Genomic DNA, 17,744 nt, shown 5'->3' on the forward strand with positions numbered 1-17,744 from the left:
TTTTTTTATTTAAAAATAAAAACAACTTTCAAATGTTCTGGTGCTTTGTTGACGTATTAGGCAGAGAGGTTTGAACGGTGTATAACCACAGAATAGAATGATATCCTTTCTTGTTTAAGCCATATTTTTTCACCGAAGATATTCAAGTTGCATTTGAATATTGTCATCATAAGACTAAAAAGGAGGATGATCTAAACCATAATCTGTGAGAGATTAAAATTTAGGTTTCCGGGTTGTTTGGTGCCGGTGGAGTGGTGGTACCCAGGCAGTTGTACCCTGTCGTAGGCCTCCCGTCGCGACGATAGCCCTTCCTTCCTTCCTTCTCGAGGCATCACGGCTACTTTTATTTTTCAATAACGATTGGAAGTCACTATTACAGTAATGTAAGCATTGGAAAGGAAATGGTGATGATCGCGATTCTGCTGTTTGGAAGGATGCATAAAACCACGATGAGAGACTGAAGCTCCGTGTGGTTGGTTGCCTTAGGTACGTTGTTTACCCTGAGGTTTCTTCTTCCTCATGTCTAATCGTTCCTCCGCGGCATTGAAAGCACCTCATGTTGGAAACGTGAAAATAATGTTTTGGTTTTTTTTGACGTTTTCTCGGTTTATAGCAAGTGACCATGGAGGTAATATACCATGGTGTTTATACCATGGAGGTAATATCAATATGACAATATGGTCATTAATATATAAATAGTATGGAACACGCAATTATAATAATTAATATAGTTCACGTTGATTTTACAATTTTCAGATCATCTCTATTCCCGGTGCTTGTGTGTGCGCCAATTGTGTCATTCTTAATCTGCTTTGACCTTCCTTGGCTACCTACCTACCCTCTCTTTGTTTACAGGGATAATCATGTTGGCTAGAAAAAGCCGATCCTCGTGTGAAGGTTACCAGAGGCCCCAAAGTTCCAAAATCCGGTGTGTGGTGAGGACGGTGGTGATGTGATCGTGGTAAGGGTTCCAGTGGAGACGCTCTCTGTTTTCGTTATTACCTCTGCCACTTGAGGTGGACGCAGGTTGTGTTTTCACCCCTGTCTGTGTACGAGAAGGATATCTCAAAAAATTGTGGACGGATTCAGATGAAACTTGGTTGAGAGGTTGGGTGTGTGACGAGGAAGAATTGATGGATCTGGATCCGAGAATTTTTTAAATGATTCTTCCCCCGTAAGAGATGGGACTAGAACGATATATAGCACGATATCTGAAAACGTTTCACACGAGTAATGACAAAACGAGGTGGATGAGTTGGTTAGGCGACAAGAACGAGCCGATTCGATACCCCATACTTGATTACGCCGCAATATGTTTGCAGCAAGGAATTTTGATATTCAGCTTTGGTAAGGTGTTTGGTGTTTGGTTTGGTAAGGTGCCTGGTGTTGGCTTAGCGGTTAGGGTGCCGGCTTGGGATCCTGGGTTCGAATCCCGGTCGATCGCTGAATTAACGCCAGGGGGGTTGACTCAGCCTGTCATCCTTCCGAGGTCGGCAAATTGAGTACCAGCTTGCTGGGATGAATGATCACGGTGTGTACCCCGATTTAGAATAGGTACACTGTATCCCTGCGCATCGTAAGAGCGTGACCAAGGGTTGGTGTCAGGAAGGGCATCCGGCCATAAAAACACTGCCTCAAACAGGGAACCATGATTGTCATGGGGCCCGCAAGGCTAACCCCTGCTCTAGCGGGGAAAATGGCCTTAAAACAATCATTCATTCATTCAAGGTGCTCTTTCACAGTGTTCAGCTTTTCCTGACAACCAACCTGAACTACGTGATCGGTCAAGATGGTTGTGAACGTAAAGTACAGAAAACTAGAACGACACTCGTTAGAGCGCATACCTCCATCAGGCTGTACAGTTTACAATTTGTATCCCACTGATAGGCTGGATCTGCATCCGGACTTGAACTAAAATCAAATTGGCTTGTTGTCGCTTAACCTATCCAACCAGTCCACCATGTGTTGTCATAATTTGTCCACAACGTATACAGTATATCGTTTTGGCCCCATCTCTCAATGATGAAATCCCATTTAAAAAATTAAAATTTCTGGATCTGGATCTTCACCAAAATCGAATCCACTCTTCCTTGTCAAATACCCAACTGTCCAACAAGTTTCCCTCCGGATCCACCATAACTTTTTGAGATATCCTGCAGACAGACAAAAACAGGTGTATCCTGAATCTATAACAGGTAATATATAACAATATAACATCTTTATAATTAATACAATTTAGGTTAGTTAGTATTATTTAGTCTTAATTATTATTTAATTATCATTTATTTATTATTAATATTATTTAGTATTAGTATTAATTTAGTGGGCTATAATGTATAACAGGTGTATATGTCCACCTTCGTTGGTGGACGTAAATACCCACGAGATGCCTCCTTCATTTCCTAAGCTCAATGACTTTGTTAAAAGTCAATCTAATTAATTTCCATGTGTTCAAGACAACAACAACAACAACATGCATTTTAAGGCCATTTTCCCTGCTAGAGCGGGGGTTAGCCTTGCGGTCCGGTCCCCATGACAATCTTCTCCATTTTGCCCTATTTTCTGCATCTCCCCTTGTTAATCCCCTTGCCCGCATTTCTTCTTCCACCATCTTTAGCCAAGTCTTTCTTGGTCTTCCCCGTCCTCTACTTCCTTCTATATTCATTTCCATCACTCTTCTCAACCAGTCACTTTCATCCTTCCTCAACACATGACCAAACCATCTCAAGCTGTTCCTCTTCACAGCATCAATCACAGGCTCCATTCCCATCATCTTTCGCAATTCATCATTTGTCTTCCTCTCTCTCAACGATACTCCGCACATCCGTCGAACCATTCGCATTTCCACCCTTTCCAGCCTTCGTTGCTGCTCTACGTTCATTATCATTACCCATGTCTCACTCCCATAAATCATAACACTTCTCACACATGCAGCATACACCTTTCCCTTCAGCTTCAACGACACTCCCCTCCTCATCAGCACGCCACTCAGTTCCCGAAACTTCTTCCATGAAACTTCTATCACTTCTTCTTCCATATGTTCAAGGAAATAATAATTTGATTTCCCAAAGTAATCACAGTGCAATTTGCTTGAGTGACGGTGACAGCACATTTGCAATCAAATTGACAGTTGTGAATTAATATAATGTGGTACTAAATCCTCATATTCAAGAAAGTCAATGTTTGTCTGCTCTTATCTGGTTGTTAATCCAGTTGTGAATTGACAACCTTGCATATTTGTTTACTGTCCCAACACCTTCGGTAATACTGTGTGTGTACCAAGTTGAAAAAGGATATGTTGTGTACATGACGAGTACCATTTGCATTATAGCCACCATTATAATTCTAGTTGTTTATCTTACGACGTCATTACCTCATTTGGTTCATAGGCCAATTGGAAGGACTGAAGCCCCATGACTTCCTTTCAGCGGTATGCAAATTTAATCAGAGAGAGGTTATTGGCGAGCCATCAGAGATCTCCACAATTCCCACTTAAAGCAAAGTTGAAAGATTGCAAAAGGTTCCAACAGGAATGACTGAATATCAAATTTTGGGTTAAAATTTCAATTCCGTTTTGACACCTGTAATCCCATAGGTTCCTACCCTCTGGAGCATGAACATGTTAAAATCCAAAAAGTCGGTACATATTTTGTGTATTCTCCAATGTTGATTGCATATACCAAGATTCATTTTTAAAATGTGCCTGAATGAATGAATGAATGAATGATCGTTTTAAAAGGCCATTTTTCCCCGTTTGAGCGGGGGTTGGCCTTGCGAGCCCCATGACAATCATGGTTCCCTGTTTGAGGCAATGTTTTTATGGCCGGATGCCCTTCCTGACGCCAACCCTTGGTCACGCTCTTACGATGCGCAGGGATACGGTGTACCTATTCTAACCGGGGTACACACCGTGATCATTCATCCCAGCAAGCTGGTACTCAATTTGCCGACCTCGGAAGGATGACAGGCTGAGTCAACCCCCCTGGCGTTAATTCAGAGATCGACCGGGATTCGAACCCAGGATCCTAGGATCTCAAGCCGGCACCCTAACCGCTAAGCCAATCCCGTGGGATGATTGGATGCCATGAATCCCATGCCTGTGATTGCATTTTTTGGTACTTGACCTTTTGACTTTGCCCCAGGGGGACAGGGCCAAAAATGATACTGCTATTGCACCTCCGTGCCATTTGTTCACCATAACTATCGAGTTTGTTCCACACAACTGTGTAGGAGTAGATAACGTATCAGATAGAGATGGATGGAGCCGTTTACAATATCCACCAGTTTTTTTCAAAAAGCATGGGAATAAAAATCTATTTTATCTTTGCCCACATAACATTCGTTTGTGGTGTGTGCAGCAGCCTGAAATGGTGGAAAGTTGTCTGCGTGAAAACCAAATCCATCAGAAAATGAACGCTTGGAGTAAGTATAATACGAGATGCATTCCTGTGCTTATCGAGCCTGTACCGCTTCGACGAGGGAATACTTGTGAATTTTGGGGAACGGAACGTTGTTGTTGCTTTTTTTTTGTATTCTTACTACTTTTTACTACTTTTTTGTATTCTTATTTCTCACTCCATTTTCCCATCGAGCATTAATTGTGTCTGCAATAGATGGTCTACCGTTGCACACTGGATGTGGGGAGCAAAGCGACGCTGCTTTGGACTTGTCTGATTTGACCACTGAAGGCCACATTTTTGCCAGTAGAATCTGCCCTGATCCCTCACTCTCGGTTTCTCTTGAAGAAATAAATGGTCAGTCTTGAGGGAGTATGGGTATATTTTTACCCTGCACACGCAAAGGGAAAAGCGGGGTTAAGCAATCGGTTCATGTACATCGATATTCATGTCTGTCTATCTGTCTGTGTTATCGGTTTATGATCGAGGAACAACCTATTTCAAATTGAATGTTGCATTTTAAACACAAATCGGAACATTAATAAGTAGGCAAGTTTGCCGTTTTACTGTACTTTGGCTCTGAATTTGTCCTGACCACACAAGTGCAGAGAGGAGTTAAATAATATTTTTTACTTTGTCTGCCTGCCTGGCAGTGAAACAAAATTTAAAATCATTCCAAACAGGAAATTTTAAAGGACATCATAAATGACATATACATTATACAACAGGCACGAATAACTAATGTGATGTGTTAGATAGGGTGATGTAATAGGCACTACATGAAATGGTGGTAAAACCCAGAGTTTATTTTCTTAAGACACCTTTAAACTTCTATATAAATTGAATGATGTACTTGTACACTAGACCAAAAATCGCCTTCATAATACTTCCAAGAACTGTGCTGTATATCGATATATAGCATGAGAGCGCGCAGTATCGGGGTGAATAAGACGCCACCAATATGGCTTTATGTCATTGCCGATTGACGTTTGTTCTATGGTGATCAATAAAGCCTTTATCTCCTAAACTGTGACGCAATGTCATCTTATTACAGTGTGTAAGGGTGGTGTATAAGACTGCTAGAGCAGCACTGAAATTCTGCATTTTGTTTTTAATGCTCTTTAAAATAATCTTTTTATTTAAATGTCTGTCCGTCACACTATCTCCTCCTAAACGGTTGGGCAGAAATTCACCAAACTTGGTAGTTCAGATCATCACATGACAGGAAGGTGCAAGAGCAGTATCATTTTTGGCTCCACCCCCTGGAAAGGGGTCAAATGGTCATGTACCAAAAATACAATTACGGGAACATTTTAAAACTTTTTAAAATGAAACTTTGTATATGCAATCAACATTGGGGTTAATACTTTTTTGGGATTTGGCCCCCAGTTCATGCCTCAGGGCATGGGGACATAGGGTCACTCGGGTCAAAAGGGGGAAAAAATATTTGAATCAAAATTTGATACAGTGTTTGGGTCATTCCTGGTGGAAGTTTTTGCCATCTTTTAACGCTGCTTTTGGTGTGAAGCTTGGGGATTTGTGATGGTGCGCCATCAGCTTTGTTCTCGTCTTTATTTTGCGTTCAGTCCCCATTGACAGCACTCCCTCCAAGCTGGCTGCTCTGAGAACCCCGACGCCAAAAGGCCGCGACCGTTTGGAGCTCCTAAGGGAACGTATCAGGGAGCAGCAGCAGCAACTGAATCGAGAACAAAGGAGAGGTGAGGAAGGAGAAAGAAGACCTTGCAGTACCAAAGAGCCAAGTGACCACCTTAAACCCAGCAGCAGCATAATTGTGAGTCCAAAGATTCGGAAGGTGGCTGCAGCACCCAAGGCACCTGTTTACAAAGGTAAGTAATACTGACACTGTAATCTTGTGTTTTTTATCCCCACGCTTAAAACAAAACAAAACAGTGGGGACACATATTGCAATAAGCTCCCACTGTTTCTCTGTCCGTCTCTCCCTCTGCCTGTCTGTCCATCTCTGTCTCTCTCTCTGTCTATCTGCCTCTTCCTCTGTCTGTCCGTCTCTCCCTCTGCCTGTCTGTACATCTCTCCCTCTGCCTGTCTGTCCGTCTCTCCCTCTGCCTGTCTGTCCGTCTCTCCCTCTGCCTGTCTGTCCATCTCTCCCTCTGCCTGTCTGTCCGTCTCTCCCTCTGCCTGTCTGTCCGTCTTTCCCTCTGCCTGTCTGTCCGTCTCTCCCTCTGCCTGTCTGTCCGTCTCTCCCTCTGCCTGTCTGTCCGTCTCTCCCTCTGCCTGTCTGTCCGTCTCTCCCTCTGCCTTTCTGTCCGTCTCTCCCTCTGCCTTTCTGTCCGTCTCTCCCTCTGCCTGTCTATCCGTCTCTCCCTCTGCCTGTCTGTCCGTCTCTCCCTCTGCCTGTCTGTCCGTCTCTCCCTCTGCCTGTCTGTCCGTCTCTCCCTCTGCCTGTCTGTCCGTCTCTCCCTCTGCCTGTCTGTCCGTCTCTCCCTCTGCCTGTCTGTCCGTCTCTCCCTCTGCCTTTCTGTCCGTCTCTCCCTCTGCCTTTCTGTCCGTCTCTCCCTCTGCCTGTCTGTCCGTCTCTCCCTCTGCCTGTCTGTCCGTCTCTCCCTCTGCCTGTCTGTCCGTCTCTCCCTCTGCCTGTCTGTCCGTCTCACCCTCTGCCTGTCTGTCCGTCTCTCCCTCTGCCTTTCTGTCCGTCTCTCCCTCTGCCTGTCTGTCCATCTCTCCCTCTGCCTGTCTGTCCGTCTCTCCCTCTGCCTGTCTGTCCGTCTCTCCTTCTGCCTGTCTGTCCGTCTCTCCCTCTGCCTGTCTGTCCGTCTCTCCCTCTGCCTGTCTGTCCGTCTCTCCCTCTGCCTGTCTGTCCGTCTCTCCCTCTGCCTGTCTGTCCGTCTCTCCCTCTGCCTGTCTGTCCGTCTCTCCCTCTGCCTGTCTGTCCGTCTCTCCCTCTGCCTTTCTGTCCGTGTCTCCCTCTGCCTTTCTGTCCGTCTCTCCCTCTGCCTTTCTGTCCGTCTCTCCCTCTGCCTGTCTGTCCGTCTCTCCCTCTGCCTGCCTGTCCGTCTCTCCCTCTGCCTGTCTGTCCGTCTCTCCCTCTGCCTGTCTGTCCGTCTCTCCCTCTGCCTGTCTGTCCGTCTCTCCCTCTGCCTGTCTGTCCGTCTCTCCCTCTGCCTGTCTGTCCGTCTCTCCCTCTGCCTGTCTGTCCGTCTCTCCATCTGTCTATCTGTCCGTCTCTCATTGTATCTGCCTGTCTCTGTCTTTCCCTCAGTCTGTAGGTCCATAACGCTATCTCCTCCTCCTAGGTTGTGCAGAAATGGACCAAACTTGGTCGTTATTATCACCACAATGCAAGAAGGCATGAGAGCAGTATCATTTTTGCCCCACCTCCTGTGGCTTTGGGGTGGAGTTAAAAAAAGTTGAATACCAAAAATGCAGTAAAATGCACACTTTGAAACATTTTAATGAAACTTTGAATATGCAATCATCATTGGTGGCACATGGAATATTTAACGATGTTTTTGGGATGTGACTCCCGGTTCATGCCCAGGGGGTTGTGGGGACTTCTTTTTTTTTTTTTTTTTGTATACAAGATTGAGGCTCGTGAAAGAGCTAACATAAATCACACAAAAAGTCAAACCGACACAAAAAAAACACAAAAAATAAGGGGAGCGGCAGACAAGATGGGGAGAGAGGGGAAAGGACACAAACACAACATTTGAGAGCAGGGACAACGGGAGAAATGTGGGAGGGGAGGGCTTTGGGGGAGGTGGGAGAGGTATAAAACATATGAACACTGCAAGGACTTCCAGGAAAGAAGTTGGAAATTCCAAAAAAAATAAAATAAGTGTATTGGGGTGAATTAGCAGGGGTAGAAAAGATCAAGGTTTTGGATGGGGGAAGATAAGAGATGGTGGTGAACAGCTGTTTTAAAGACCTGGAGGGAGGAGTGGGATTGAAGGGAGTGGGGGAGTTTGTTCCAGAGGTGGGAGAAAAGGGGAATGAAAGAGTGAAGGTGAGCAGAGAGCCTAGATTTTGGCAGTTTAACCATAAGAGGGTTGCAGGCATATCTTGTGTGACCTGAAGGAATATTGGGCGGACAGAGCACAGAGAGAGCTGGGGGAGCAAGGCCGGAGAGGAGTTGGTAGAAGACAGAAAGACCACCAACCTGCCTGCGGTGAGTGAGTGAAAGGCCCTCGGAGTTAACTTCATCGCAGGAGATTCCAATGATTCTGAAAGCTTTGGTTTCAACAGCGTGAAGCCGAGCTAGGTGTGAGGCAGGAGCACCAGCCCAGAGGGGGGAACAGTATTCCATTGAGCTGTGGATGAAAGCCTTGTATGTGGTGAGGAGCTCAGGTGTGCCAAGGAAGGACTTCGCACGACGGAGGATGCCCAGTTGGCGACTGACTTTGGAGGCCAGCTTGGAAATGTGGTTTTCCCAAGAAAGATCATTGCAGATAGTGAGACCCAAAAGCTTGAGCGACAGAACTTCTTGGAGAGGATTGTTGAGAAAGTAGATGGGAGGGTTTTCCAGTCGGTCCTTTTGGAGAGACATTGTAAGAGTGTGCGATTTGTCAGGATTGAAAGACATGTTCCACTTGTTTGACCAGTCTGTGATTTTTTCCAGGTCTGCAGAGAGTGAGGAGGCTGCAGACTGCCGATCTGAGGGATGAGGAATGGAGCGGCAGATAGTGGAGTCATCAGCAAAGAGATAGAGAGGATTTTCCAGAGAGTCGGAGAGATCATTGATGAAGACCAGAAATAGCACAGGGCCCAGAACACTACCTTGGGGAACTCCAGCCAGAACAGGAAGAGGAGATGAGAGAAATCCATTCAGGGCCACACGTTGCCTTCGACCAGAGAGGAAGTCCGCAAGCCATGAGTGGAGATTTCCATGGATACCATAGGAGGAGAGTTTGGTGAGCAGAGCTGGGTGCCAGACCGTATCGAAGGCACGTGATATGTCAAGTAAGACAGCTCTGATTTCCTGTTTGGCATTGAGGACCTCCATCCATTGTTGAGACAGCAGAAGCAGCATGTCCAGAGTAGAATGACCTGGTCTGAATTCAAATTGATGATCAGAGATCAAGCCATTGGAGAAGAGGAAGGATTTGATATCCGAAGCAATGATGGATTCCATGACTTTGCTGATAATTGGAAGCAGGCTGATTGGTCTGTCGTTGCAAGGATCTGTTTTTGCACCTTTTTTGTGTAAAGCGGTAATGTTTGCCGATTTCCAAGATGCTGGCAGATGACCTTGAGCAAATGAGAGGGTGAAAAGAACAGAGAGAGGGTGAGATAGAGCGGCAGAGCAGGATTTTAGGACCCGTGGGCTGATGCCGTCTGGTCCAGTTGCAGAATCAGAGTCGAGGTTTGACAGAAACTTCTCCACCTTGTCAGGAGAGAAGGACACAGAGTCCAGGAGCAGTTGGGTTCGACTGGGAAAGGTGGGAACAGAGAGAGATGGGTTTGGGACACAAGATTTTGAGGCAAACACAGAGTTGAGGCATTCGGCTTTGTCACGTGCGGTGTCAACTGTGTGGCCATTTGAGGTAAGGGGGGGGGGGGGGGGATGGAGGGGGAACAAACACCAGAAACGGATTTGACCAGACGCCACCAGGATTTGGAGGAAGGAGACAGGTTTGAGAGTTCAATCTTGAGTGTGGAGAGATAGTGGTTCCTGGCACTCCTGAGGGTAGACACACACTTGTTCCGAGCTTGGTGGAAGGAACTGAGATTGCCTTCAGTTGGATTTGCCTTCCAAGAGGCAAAGGCAAGTTGTTTCAGGGCAACTGCCTCACCACAAGATTCAGTGTACCATGGACGGGAGGAAGGGTAAGACAACTGAAGACGAGATGGGATAAATCTGTGCATGAGAGAGAGCAGTTTGCTTTGGAAGAATTCCCAGGAAGAATTTATGTCAGAGGCAGTAGAGATGGGAGCCCAGTCCAGATGATTGATGGCTGCTTGCAGACCGTGCCAGTCAGCCTGAGTGAAATGCCAGACTCGTCGGTGCTGAGGAGGCTCTCTGAGAATGGCCAGAGAGATGTCCACTTCAACAAGCACATGATCAGAAGAACCGATTGTAGCAGAAGAAAAGCAGCAGACATTTGCAGGGAAGTTAGTCATAACCAAGTCCAGAAGAGAAGATACTCCATTGACTGAGATCCTGGTCAGGAAATTGACAGATTGTGTCAGACCCAATGAGTCGCAAAAGTCCTTTGCTGAGGTGCCATGGCTGGTGAGAGATAAACCCACACCCAGCCAGCTGGCATGATGACAGTTGAAGTCGCCACATATGAGGAAGAGAGAGTTTGGATGAGTTGATAGAAATTGGTCCATGTTGTCCAACAGCGAAATGTAAATGGAGTCATTACTGTTTGGAGGACGGTACAGAACACATATGAACAAAAGGTGGGAGCGGAGAGGAGGCCGTAGCCAGAGGTACTCCAGGGGGTGGGGTGGAGAGAGGGCAGTGCAAGGAGAGTGAGGAAGAGAGTTTTTGATAAAGATAGCCACCCCACCACCAGGACGAGGCTCAGGTCTATCATACCGGAGGAGGGATTAACCAGGAAGAGATATTAAGGAATCAGAGACATCTTGGAGGAGGAAAGTTTTTGTTAAGCAGATCAAGTCTGGATTGTCAGAAGCAACCTGAATGGAGAGATCAATCAGGTTTGACCGAAGGCCCCGGATGTTTGAGGTCCATACCGTTAATGAGGAGAGAGGGGGAGCATCGGGTGCAGGACAGGGAAGGGGGGGGGGTAGGGTCAGATGAAGGATGAGAGGGAGAGGTAGGAAGAGCAGTTGATAGTGTGACAAGATTACAGAAGAGTTACAAGAAAGGGAAGGATGAGGAGGACGAAAGGTTTGATGGTGATGGGATGAGGCACAGTGAGGGGTTGTTTGAGGGGGGGCAGAGGAAGGTCGAAGGTTGAGGGAGGTGGAGGTATGAGATGGAAGGGAGACGAAGTGGGCAGGAGGCAGCTTTGAGAAGGAGGTGGGAGGAGGGAGAATTTGGGAGGGATGGTTGGGGGGTAGATTTGAAGGGGAAGGGTTGGGGGGGAGTTTTCAATGGAAGGGGCAAGGGGGGAGTTTAGGAGGGGAAGGGCAAGGGGGAGTTTATGAGGAGAGGGGCAAGGGGGGAGTTTAGGAGGGGAGGGGCAAGGGGGGGAGATTTGGAGGGGAGGGGCAAGGGGGGAGATTTGGAGGGGAGGGGCAAGGGGGAGTTTAGGAGGGGAGGGGCAAGGGGGGAGTTTAGGAGGGGAGGGGCAAGGGGGAGATTTGGAGGGGCAAGGGGGGAGATTTGGAGGGGAGGGGCAAGGGGGGAGATTTGGAGGGGAGGGGCAAGGGGGACGGTTAGAAAGTGGATGATTCATGAAAGATGAACATTTATAACAAATTGGGTTTGTTGTGATTTTCAAGTTAGCGATCCGTTTAAGAACGATGGAGGAGGGGTGGAATGAATGAGAATTTAGAGCATGTAGTGAGAAAGAATTATAAGAGATTGAATATTTTTTTGAAATGGAATGAGTTGAAGAGGAAATTGAAAGGAGCCTTTTAAATAGGAAGATAAACAGTGTGTTGTAATAAACCACTGAATAAAACACTGAAGGGGAAAGTTTAAACATATTTAAACAGAACCATGAAGAACAATCTTATATTCACAAAAATACCAACGGGGAGAGGGAGCCGAGAGGGACACCACGAGTCACTTGAACAGGGTTAAAGGTGGAAGGCAAGGGGGTAATGGGGCCGGGGCGGGACAGCGCACATGGACAGATGCGCACGATGGAACAAAAGCACACGAGGAGAAAGGGAAATAAGTATTTATTTTTTCTTTTTTTTTGGAGTGGGGGGGGGGGGAGGGGGGGGGTTACAACTTTAGACAAAGAGTCGATGTTTGGTGAAGTTTGGGGGAGAAGGGAAAATCAAAAACCTAGCAAAACAGCGAAGGAAGGAACAACCTTCGACGGGGGAAGCCTGAGGCTGCAAGGCCTCGCTCGCGACGCAGCAAACAAACGATTAATTTTTGAAAGATAAACACCGAGAAACTTCCAAGGGGCACACTACAAGTTCACACGCCGAAAGATCAATACAGTTTCGACAAAATACAATTGTGAACAGACAACTTTGAAACGTGGAGACCGTGAGGAGCTTCGAAAATCCCTGCCGTTGTCTTTGTCTCCAAGATCTCGCGAGATCTCCGGACTTAGCGTCAGGGGGCAAAAAACAGGGCAAAAACAAAAAAACGGGGGGGGGGGGGTGGGGAAATGGGGCAAAAACAGGGGGCAAAGCAGAAGATTTTTCTCAACTCAAAATACGATATTGTGTGTTTCCTGGTGGAACTTTTTCGCACCTTTCAACCTTGCTTTAGATCGGATGCTTGGGAATTTTTGTTGGCGGGGCCAAAAATGATACTGCTCCCGCACCTTCTTACCACGTGGTGGTCATAGCTACCCGGCGGTTTGGTGATTTTCTGCATGTTACCGTGAATCTATCCTTCCTGACTGAAAACGTCACCTCCTTTGTGTGCAGGAGGAGTTAGCAAGACGGACGGACGGGTGTACAAACAGTGCTAAATTATTTTGCTGTCATAATACATACCTCATGTATTTCAATGGCGTGGTACTACACCTACTATTAAAATGGATACACATATATCGTTGGAAAGTCAAGCCTATAACCCTCTGATCAACTTATTTAACAATCAAGTTTGACCATTGCTGTGCGACATCTCTTTCTGTGGACTTCCTACTTTCCTAGGGTTCAGCTCAGTAGAGACACGGATCCAGGCACCAGATGGAAAGGTTTACCGTGAGAAGGACTTTGTAAACCTGGATGTTGCTTGCACAGCAGGCAAGAAGCCGGAGCATGGGAATGCTGGTAATTTGTGCATTCTCGGTACTGAGCTTGCACCAAAACCAAAAGTCTTTGTTAGCATCTGTTTAAATGACGTCATTGCATGAGTAATTATTCTTGTAGTCTGTATGAGTGCAGACTGTGTGTAACAATACCATCTAAGGTAATGGATTTCCCCTTGGCCTCCCATCCGCAGTGATGCTTGGGTCTGTGGACAGCACCTTTTCCGAGCGAGGACAACAGCCGGTTCGCACAAAGCCGGTTCGCACAAAACCAGTACGCAAGGTGTGCAAGCTATCAGGATCAACGATCAGTGGGTCTGGACCCACCACCATAGCCTCCGTTGTCACTACCCAAGCTAAAGGTGGGAACAAGAGGTGTGTGTGTGTGTGTGTGTGTGTGTGTGTGTGTGTGTGTGTGTGTGTGTGTGTGTGTGTGTGTGTGTGTGTGTGTGTGTGTGTGTGTGTGTGTGTGTCCGTGCGTTTGTGTGTCCGTCCGTGCGTTTGTGTGTCCGTCCGTGCGTTTGTGTGTCCGTCCGTGCGTTTGTGTGTCCGTCGGTGCGTTTGTGTGTGTGTCCGTGCGTTTGTGTGTCCGTGCGTTTGTGTGTCCGTGCGTTTGTGTGTGTGTGTCCGCGCATGCGTGTCTGTGTGGCTGACAAAAAGACCAACTCTGACCCTAAATACGACACAACCCCAATGCTATGAGCATACATTATGCCAACACATCACCTCCACCAAGAATGGTGTTCGTGTGGCACTCGGGTCTTTGACGACCGAGATTCATGGTCACAAATAAATGAAAGCGGAGTCGCCGATCCAGATTCTGCCTTATAATGGGCTCGTCAGGACGACATACTGTCAAATCGTTTATTTGTGACCATGCTAAGTTGGATAAATAAAATTGGAACCCCATAACTTCGCAAGGCACATGGCCATAACTTATGATGTGAGCGACATGTTGGAGTTGCTTCTTTTATTGAATTAATCCTTCCTAACTGGTGATCAGCAGGACAGGGACAATGCGTTGGTGTGGCAGACGACGCAAGTTGCTAAAAGGTCATTTAGCATTTGCTGTTATGGGACTCGACCTGTGCCTTGCTGCCTCATCAAGTTAGGGTTTCAAACTTTATACATGTTCCATTTTTAATAAAGATCTGCAATTTAAAAATATTGGCCATTACCTGACTGGAGACCTGCAATTTATCATATCATTCACCTCCACAAGGACTACAGTCCCCCAACATGTGGTATGGTTGAGTGAACTGAAGTAAATTTGCAGTGGTGGTTAAATCTTATTATAATAGAGCAGCAAATAGGTGATGTTTGTTTGTATGTTTGTTTATTTGTGACCCAAACGTCTTCTTCTTCAAATTAAATTAACACCCAAAATACACTCGGTAAACTCTTTATTACGTACTGTTGGAGTGTACCTTTTGACCCTTTTAGACTGCTGAGATCCCTCAGACCTTTGATGACCCTTTAAGTTCCCCAAGACCCTTAAGACCACCAATACCCCTGAAGACCCAAAATACCCTTAAAGACTGCAAAGACCCAAAATACCCTTAAAGACCCATATTACCCTGAAGACCCAAAACACCCAAAAGACCAAAACGACCCTGAAGACCCAAAACACCCAAAAGACCAAAACGACCCTGAATACCCAAAAATACCCCAAAGACCCTCAGGACCCAAAACACCTCAAATATCCAAAATACTCCGAAGACCCTGTAGACCCAAAACACCCTGAAGACCCAAAACACCCTGAAGACCCAAAACACCCTGAAGACCCAAAACACCCTGAATACCCCAAAGACCCAAAAGTCCCTGAAGACCCAAAGTCCCTGAAGACCCAAAATGTCCCAAAGACCCAAAAGACCCCGGAGACCATTAAAGACCACGAAGACCATTAAAGACCACGAAGACCCATAAGATGCTTTAGTCCATTAGATCAGCTTGGACCCTTCACCATTGAGATCTTTAGACCACCTGGACCTTTTTAGATTATAAATAAATAATATCACGAGTATTACAAATGAAATGCTTCTGTTATGATTGGTGTAAATCATGACAACACAGCAACTCACGTAGAGTCATTATTATCCTCAGTTAAAACAAGCATTTGTAAAGTTTATTATAGCACTCTCCGAATCATATAAGCAAAGCAAAACACCAGACGAGTCCGCCAATTCTTCCCCGATCTACCTCTTCTTCCTCCTCTTACCACTTTCGACCCATATTGGTTTTTCTTCCTCCTCCCATATTGCAATACACCGATTCCATTACCTGACGTCACACATCCACGACACATCTATATATAGGTATATATATATATATATATATATATATATATATATATATATATATATATATATACGTATATATATATATATATATATATATATATATATATATATATATATATATATATATATATATATATATATATATTATATGTTAAGCTAACCTAAGAAACACATTCATGATTTACCTGTATTCATCAGCACTACTTTTTTTGTTACTCATGGGCAAAAGATCACGACATGGGCAAAATAAAAGATACATCGTAAAAACCCGGCCGGAAGTCTAAGGGAGGTGGTGTATTGGGGGCACATCTGCTCTGTGAGGCTGGAAGTTCAACTTTCCCATCCAGTTTTTGATAAATTTGTAAACACCTTCCCTTCCAGCTCGAACTGATAATTTAAAATAAATATGTATTTGTACTCGGTTCTTTTTTATTTATACGTGTTGGGTGGGTTCTGACTTGTGATTTACAGTATATATTCAATCAGAGCACAAAATATATTTGGCCGCTCTCCCCCACCATCCCCCCATCACCATCCACTCAATCCCCCTCCACCATTCCCATACTTCACCCCACGATCCCCAATCAGCCGTCACCACCACTAACCCCCACCCACCATTCCCACCATCCCTCACTCCCTGAGAAAGCAGACATGGTCAAAGATGCCTATCCCTCTGAAACGATATGTGGTGAGGCGCACGGAGTGCACTGAGTCACGCTAGTGTGTATAAAGGTGCAATCCATTAGACGTACCTTTTGAACTATGCACCTTTTCGTACCACCATAACTCTTGCTGGTGATTGCTTTTGATGCCTCAAACGTTTTTTTCTACAATGGTTAAGGCTTACAGAGGAGTTTGCACGATGCTTCATGAACAATTGAGGAAGTCGGCATTGCATGTTGTAATGGACGATTGTATATTTTCTCAATATAACGAGCTTTCACCTCCTGTCAACAAAATGGATATACTTGAAAAATACCTGTCTGTGTTCAGGGATGTCTGTCCACGATTATATCAAGGCCTTATTTGTTGGATTATTTGTGTGTGGGCTCTTGTATAAATGGCTTTTGTCTGTGGCCTATTCTCGTATAAAATGTACAACATACATTTCCAAATGAAATCTTCAAAGACGTTCTCATTTTTGTTGCAGAATTACTCATCTTTTATTACCTCCACCACAGCAGGTGGACAGAGGTTATGTTTTCACCCATGGCTGTCTGTTTGTTTGTCTGTCTGAGCAGGGTATCTCAAAAGGTTGTGGACTGTTTTGGACAAAATTTTGTTGGACAGGTTGGGTGTGTGACAAGGACTGATGAAAAACTAATTTATTCAATTTTGCTGAAGATCCAGATCTGGATACGATCATTTTAAATTTTTATGCCTCCACCAACAAAGTTGCCAGAGGCATTATGTTTTCAGGTTGTCCGTCCGTCCGTCCGTCCGTTCGTCCGTACGGGCTAAACCTCGTTTTTCTCAGCAACCATATGTCTGATTGAGACGAAACTTTCAGGGTAGGAGTGACACCCATGCAGAATGTTTTTATGATAATTGTGACGTCATAGGTCACGCGGTATGGCAGCCATCTTGGATTAAAAGCAAATAATTAAAATATATATTTCTTGGAAACCGCTGAATGGAAATGTTTGAAACTTGGCACATTGTCAAGTACTCTCAATGGGGAACAAGCATGATAATGATGACATCATAGGTGAGGTAGTATACCAGCCAAAAATGTTTTAATCGAATTCCTTATCCTAAAAATCTGAAATTGCATGCACATGATCTATGACCCATTTGTATTGAAATGTTAAATTTATGACATCATAGCTCACATGGTTTGGCAGCCATATTGGATTGAAGGAAAATATTAAAGAATTATATCTCTGAAACCACTCACCCTATCGATGCGAAATTTTACAAATATCATCCAACAGCACTTTCATATAGTTTGAAAATGATGATATCATAGGTCACGTGGTTTGGCAGCCATCTTGGATAGAAAAACGAACCTTATCCGATCAACACGAAACTTCACAAACACGATCCCCTACCCATACATATGCAGAGTGATGGCATCTACCCGTTGTGGGACTCTGCGGAGGCATATTGGCGCGACAGTCGCATTGTTCTAGTTTTAAAGTGATTCTTTACCATTGAGAGATGGGGCCATGGCACACTTAATTTGTAGGTGTCAAAAGTAAAATAATATTATTTGT

At 45.2% G+C, this 17,744-nt stretch overlaps 1 protein-coding gene across 7 annotated transcripts in view; it reads left to right on the top strand.

Moving 5' to 3' along the window:
• The first annotated feature begins 223 nt into the window (after window positions 1-223).
• LOC137438952 (centrosome-associated protein 350) overlaps window positions 224-17,744 on the top strand; it is a 143,759-nt gene continuing 126,238 nt past the window's right edge. For 3 of the 7 annotated variants that reach the window (XM_068134452.2, XM_078767535.1, XM_078767538.1), the window contains exons 1-7: window positions 242-486; window positions 856-935; window positions 4,359-4,422; window positions 4,614-4,754; window positions 5,984-6,244; window positions 13,131-13,250; window positions 13,423-13,590. In XM_068134452.2, the coding sequence (XP_067990553.2) occupies window positions 864-935; window positions 4,359-4,422; window positions 4,614-4,754; window positions 5,984-6,244; window positions 13,131-13,250; window positions 13,423-13,590 (826 nt within the window). In that variant the 5' untranslated portion in view covers window positions 242-486; window positions 856-863. Of the gene's footprint in view, window positions 487-855; window positions 962-4,358; window positions 4,423-4,613; window positions 4,755-5,983; window positions 6,245-13,130; window positions 13,251-13,422; window positions 13,591-17,744 lie in introns of all 7 variants that reach the window. The other 4 variants (XM_068134449.2, XM_078767537.1, XM_068134453.2 and 1 more) reach the window with 4 other exon arrangements.

Source organism: Myxine glutinosa, chromosome 13, assembly GCF_964187855.1.
Source record: "Myxine glutinosa chromosome 13, kmMyxGlut1.1, whole genome shotgun sequence".
Lineage (NCBI taxonomy): Eukaryota > Metazoa > Chordata > Myxini > Myxiniformes > Myxinidae > Myxine > Myxine glutinosa.